This window comes from Ascaphus truei, unplaced genomic scaffold, assembly GCF_040206685.1.
Source record: "Ascaphus truei isolate aAscTru1 unplaced genomic scaffold, aAscTru1.hap1 HAP1_SCAFFOLD_1140, whole genome shotgun sequence".
Taxonomy (NCBI): Eukaryota; Metazoa; Chordata; class Amphibia; order Anura; family Ascaphidae; genus Ascaphus; species Ascaphus truei.
Genome location: NW_027454007.1, coordinates 76,674 through 82,673, shown reverse-complemented (window position 1 = coordinate 82,673; position 6,000 = coordinate 76,674). Strand labels below are relative to the sequence as shown.

At 54.9% G+C, this 6,000-nt stretch overlaps 1 protein-coding gene across 1 annotated transcript in view; it reads left to right on the top strand.

Annotated features, from left to right (window-relative positions):
• The first annotated feature begins 3,412 nt into the window (after nt 1–3,412).
• Nucleotides 3,413–6,000, top strand: part of LOC142475299 (Wilms tumor protein 1-interacting protein homolog) — a 37,494-nt gene continuing 34,906 nt past the window's right edge. Inside the window, exon 1 of the mRNA XM_075581225.1 lies at nt 3,413–3,510. Coding sequence (XP_075437340.1) covers nt 3,465–3,510 — 46 coding nt within the window. The 5' untranslated portion in view covers nt 3,413–3,464. The remainder of the gene's footprint in view (nt 3,511–6,000) is intronic.

Genomic DNA, 6,000 nt, shown 5'->3' with positions numbered 1-6,000 from the left:
GGAAGGGGGTGGGAAGGTGGGAAGGGGGGGAGGTGGTGGGAAGGTGGGAAGGGGTGGGCGGTGGAAAGGGGGGGGAGGTGGTGGGAAGAGGGGGGAGGTGGTGGGGAAGGTGGGGAGGTGGTGGGAGGTTGTAAGGGGGAGTGAGGGAAGGTGAAGGGGGGTGAAGGTGGGGGTGGGGGTGAAGGTGGGGTGGAGGGGAGGTGAAGGGGGGGTGGAGGGGAGGTTAAGGGGGGGGGGTGGAGGTGAGGTGAAGGGGGGTGGAAGTGAGGTGAAGGGGGGGTGAAGTGGAGGGGAGGTGGAAGGGAGGGGAGTGTAGTGAGGGGTGGGTGAGGGGAGGTGGAGGGGGGGGTGGAGGGGATGTGGATGGGAGGGGAAGTGTAGTGAGGGGTGGGTGAGGGGAGGTGAAGGCCGCTCACTCACCCGTCCGGCAGCTCCCACGTGGATCTGAGGCGGGAGGCAGCGTGTTGTGGCCGCTCCCCCGCTGACTGTAGCGGCGCCGGGGGGGGGGGGGGTGGAGGGGAAGTGAGGTGAAGAGGTGTGTGTGTGTGTGTGTGTGTGTGTGTGTGTGTGTGTGTATTTTTTTTTTGGATCTTTGGCCCGTCACTCCGCCTCAGGCCAATGAGAGGTGTGGGGGGCGGGCCAAGGGGGTGGTGTGAGTGTGTGAGGCCAATGAAAGGTGTGCGGGGGCGGCCGGCCCAAGGGACCAATGAGATTGCCGCTAGGGACACCGGACATCCAGGCAGGCAAACATACAGTGCTTTCACTAATATAGTATAAGATAAGATCATGTTATGATCACTGTTAATACAAACACAGTGAGTGCGGGCGGGCCTCGTGCTTCCCGCGGGCCTCGTGCGTCCCTCGTGCTTCCCGCGGGCCTCGGGCCTCGTGCTTCCCGCGGGCCTCGTGCTTCCCGCGGGCCTCGTGCTTCCCGCGGGCCTCGTGCTTCCCGCGGGCCTCGTGCTTCCCGCGGCCTCATGCTTCCCGCGGGCCTGGTGCTTCCCGCGGGCCTGGTGCTTCCCGCGAGCCTCGTGCTTCCCGCGGCCTCGTGCTTCCCGCGGGCCTGGTGCTTCCCGCGGGCCTGGTGCTTCCCGCGGGCCTGGTGCTTCCCGCGGGCCTCGTGCTTCCCGCGGGCCTCGTGCTTCCCGCGGGCCTCGTGCTTCCCGCGGGCCTCGTGCTTCCCGCGGCCTCATGCTTCCCGCGGGCCTGGTGCTTCCCGCGGGCCTGGTGCTTCCCGCGAGCCTCGTGCTTCCCGCGGCCTCGTGCTTCCCGCGGGCCTGGTGCTTCCCGCGGGCCTGGTGCTTCCCGCGGGCCTGGTGCTTCCCGCGGGCCTGGTGCTTCCCGCGGGCCTCGTGCTTCCCGCGGGCCTCGTGCTTCCCGCGGGCCTCGTGCTTCCCGCGGGCCTCATGCTTCCCGCGGGCCTGGTGCTTCCCGCGGGCCTGGTGCTTTCCGCGGGCCTCGTGCTTCCCGCGGGCCTCGTGCTTCCCGCGGGCCTGGTGCTTCCCGCGGGCCTGGTGCTTCCCGCGGCCCTCGTGCTTCCCGCGGGCCTCGTGCGTCCCTCGCGCTTCTCGCAGTCCTCGCGTGTCCCTCTGGCCTCGCGCGTCCCGCTGGCCTCATGTCGTGCAGTCCTGCTCTAAATTAACGAAGTTGTGATTTTTTTTTTCTTTTTTTTTTAAACATATCCTAATGTCCCTGCTCTAGTTGCTTCATAATAACATACATTACCGGAAGCATCTTTCCGTATCTCACCTCCTCATTTCTTATATCTGTAACGAGAATGTTTTTTTTTTCTCTAGGCTATTAGGTCTTCTTTTTATAAAACCGTGATTTTTGGGTATCTTTCTGCAATGCCATCCCTGGCTGAAGTGATCCGCACCCCGGGGGTGTCTGCATCTGATTACTTCACCAGCTTACCTGCCCTGTGTCTCATTGATTTGCGAATAGCTCAGTCTGTTGGGTTCATTATTTGAATAGTCTCGCGCTTTCAGCTTTGAGTTCTGACAGACGCCTCAGACTCACAAACCCACACGTTGGGTCGGAAAGTCCCTGTGTGGCTGGCATCAAAAGAATGAGCTTTGGCGAGAGTTCTGTTACCAGATCTCTGTTACCAGATCTCTGTTACCAGATCTCTGTTACCAGATCTCTCTGTTACCAGATCTCTCTGTTACCAGATCTCTCTGTTACCAGATCTCTCTGTTACCAGATCTCTCTGTTACCAGATCTCTGTATCAGATCTCTCTGTTACCAGATCTCTGTATCAGATCTCTCTGTTACCAGATCTCTGTATCAGATCTCTCTGTTACCAGATCTCTGTATCAGATCTCTCTGTTACCAGATCTCTGTATCAGATCTCTCTGTTACCAGATCTCTGTATCAGATCTCTCTGTATCAGATCTCTCTGTTACCAGATCTCTGTATCAGATCTCTCTGTTACCAGATCTCTGTATCAGATATCTCTGTATCAGATATCTCTGTATCAGATCTCTCTGTATCAGATTTCTCTGTTACCAGATCTCTCTGTTACCAGATCTCTGTATCAGATCTCTCTGTTCTGCTGCTGTTACATTGGAAATCTTAAGGAAAGGTGACTGAGGCAGTAATTCCCAACAGGGGGGTTCAGGAACCCCAGCTAGAGGCAGATTTCCCCCTCCCCCCCACCCCCCCATATAACGAGGCCCGCTCCCTTCCCCACGGATTGCCGGGGCAGAGCGTGGGGCCTCTGTAACACTGTTAGTGCCGCCCTCCTCCGTCAGCGTCCAATGGCTGAGCTAAGGGTTTCCATTGTACACGTTGCTGGACACTTTAGATGTTGTTCTGCACCTTAGATTGTAAGCTCTTTGGGGCAGGGAATCATTTTCCTGTACACACACATCTACACACATACATACAGTACACACACATACACATACACACACACACACATCTACATACATACATACACACATACACACACATATATACACATACACACCTACATACATACATGCATGCATACATACACACACACACATATACACAGACACACGCACGCATGCATGCATACATACATACATACACACACACACACCTACACACACACACCTACACACACACATACACACACATACATACATACATACATACATACATACAGTACACACACACAGATACACACACCTGCATTGTGTAACAGAAACATCTTTCACTGTTTCCCTTTCTGCCCATTCCAGCATTCGCACGTACCCCCATCCCACAGCTCTATTGTGCATGGGATTTGAAGTCCTATTCACACCTGGCTTTGATATTTAAATGAGCCATTGTGTTTGAGGCAGTGGGGGCTGCGCAAAGTGTTCCTGAAGTAATCGCCTGCAAGTTGCTTCCTCTCCAGAGAATTGCTGACAATTTGCATTTTGTTTCTTGTCTCCGTAGGTATTTGTATAAAATGTGGGAAGGGTGTTTACGGAGCGAGTCAAGCCTGCCAGGCCATGGGCAACCTCTTCCATACAAACTGCTTCACGTGCTGCTCTTGTGGTAAGTCGCCGCCTCTCACCGGGAATGGCATTCTGTGTTTGTCACCTTCCCCTGATGCAGAACAGCTGTGCAATATCTGGTAACCCAGAACCCCAATGGGTGACACAAAGAGCCAGCTAGGACCGTGGGGAACAGCCCTGCGCCTGGGTGCTATACATTGTAACTGCATGTACTAAATACACGGTCGAAGACATTTTGCCGCGGCCGCTTCACCGCTGGGTCATTTCGCCGCCACAGGTATTGTCCTCTAACTCCTTACCCTAACCTTAACCTCTTACCCTAACCGTAACCTCTTACCCTAACCTTAACCTCTTACCCTAACCTTAACCTCTTACCCTAACCTTAATAACCAGGGCCGCAGACAGATTTCCCAGAGCACAGGACTACAGTTATGTCCGGGGCCCCACCCCCCAACCCCCTCACACCGGCGGTATTGTGAGCCCCCCCATTTCACACCTCAGGAGTCCCCTCTATTTCCCACCCTCTTCCCATGTATTCCTCTTTCCCCCCCTCCCCCCTCCTGCCTCGCATGCATTTCTCTCCCCTGCGTCTCACTCTTACTCACTCTTTTCCTCACTTACTCCCTTCTCCCCCTCTCTCCTCTCACTCAATCCCCCCCCACAAAATACATATAACCCCGCTCCCCCAATACATTTTTAAAAGACCCCCACTCCCCCAATACATATAAACAAGACCCCCGCTCCTTAATAACCTTAACCCCTTACCCTAACCTTAACCTCTTACCCTAACCTTAACCCCTAACCTTAACCCCTTACCCTAACCTTAATAACCGTAACAACATACGCTAAAAACCTTAATCCTTTAACCCCTTACCCTAACAACGCCTTTGCGGGGCCCGAGGCGGCACGCTGGCAGAGGGGCCCCTCCTGTGGAAAAAGTTAAGGGGGCTTACCTTGAAGAGCGGCCTTGCCCGAGGGCCAGCCCTGCCTAACTACCCCTAACGCCTAACAGCCAGCGGGTAAACGTCCGCGTCTACATTGAACTTTTGTTCAGTTAAAATGATCCCTGCTGCGTGTGAAGGAGCGAAGCACAGCTACCGGAACGTTCCGCAAGCAAATACATACAATGAATGCCAGCCTTGTACTATTCCCTTTCCTGTGCATTTAAAATATCATTCTAAGGCAAAGGCGTCCGCTGTAGCAGTCCCAGATGGACGGCCCGGGGTGAGGTTTGCTAACCGTGATATTTCGGGGAGGAGTGAAATGTACCTTCCAGCTATATTTATAGAATTATTTTCGGAGATTGGATGCTTAGAAAGTGACTCAGTACATTTTTGAGGCATGAAATCAAATGCTCTTATGGGAGATGAAAAGGATTCGTCTTCAAACTTGGTACAAACATCCCTTGTCCCAATCCAGGCCACCGTAACCCCCTGAGTGCCACAGGGGCAAGCAATGCATTGCCCTGCAACTCGTTCATTTCGGCAATGGAAACAAATAAGTAACAATTTGACGGTGAGGCCGATTAGATCTGTCTGGGGCAATTGCATTGATACGCTGCTGTGTGCAATTGCCCCTTGTCCCAGTGGTCAGGTCTAGCACCATTTAGTGAATCTGGATCTCTGCAGATACTTGGCCATGTGGCACTCCTATGAAAGTAATTTAAAGCCACCTTGGTGACTCCGCTGACAGTTAAGGGGCCCGGCTCCCCTACAGTGTATCTGGTGGCCACCCCTTTAGGTCCAGGTCCTCCAGCGGGCCTTGGGCAGACCCATCCGCTGCCCTGTAAGGTCCTTTCCTCTGCCGTCCACCTCCCCCCCTCCCCCTTGTGGGCCTTTTTTCCTCATGTCTGGGCGCTACTCTCGTGGGCCCACCCGAGGGCCCGTAGGTAAGGCCATTACCCCCTCATACTGTCCCATTACCCTCTTATACCCAGTACAGGCCCGTTTCCCCCTCATATTCCCCTAGCCGCCCACCCCCCCTCACCTCTCCAGGGCCTTTACTTCCTTATCCCCCCACCCCCCTCCCTGCTCCTATGTCCATACCTGATTTATCCTCCCATCTTATATTCGTCCTGGGCCCAATGATTGCTGCCGGCCCTGACCCAATGGCCTGCAAATAATGATCCCGATGTATTACTGATCGCTCTCTGGCAACAAAGTGGTTAAGCCTGACCTGAAAGCCTGACCTGTTGGGGGGATGGGCGGGCTTGAGGACTGGAGTTTAGCACCCCTACATTAAAGGATGCCGCTGGACAGCGAAAGGGATTAAAACCCTGTTTCCTATTCAGATATACAAATGTTTAACTTGTCCTGGCAGCCAGGGCCGCCGGCCGCCATTCTGGGTTATAACGGCGGGACACCTCTCTGGGTAATAACGGCGGGACGCCTCTCTGGGTTATAACGGCGGGACGCCTCTCTGGGTTATAACGGCGGGACGCCTCTCTGCGTTATAACGGCGGGACGCCTCTCTGGGTTATAACGGCGGGACGCCTCTCTGGGTTATAACGGCGGGGCGCCTCTCTGCGTTA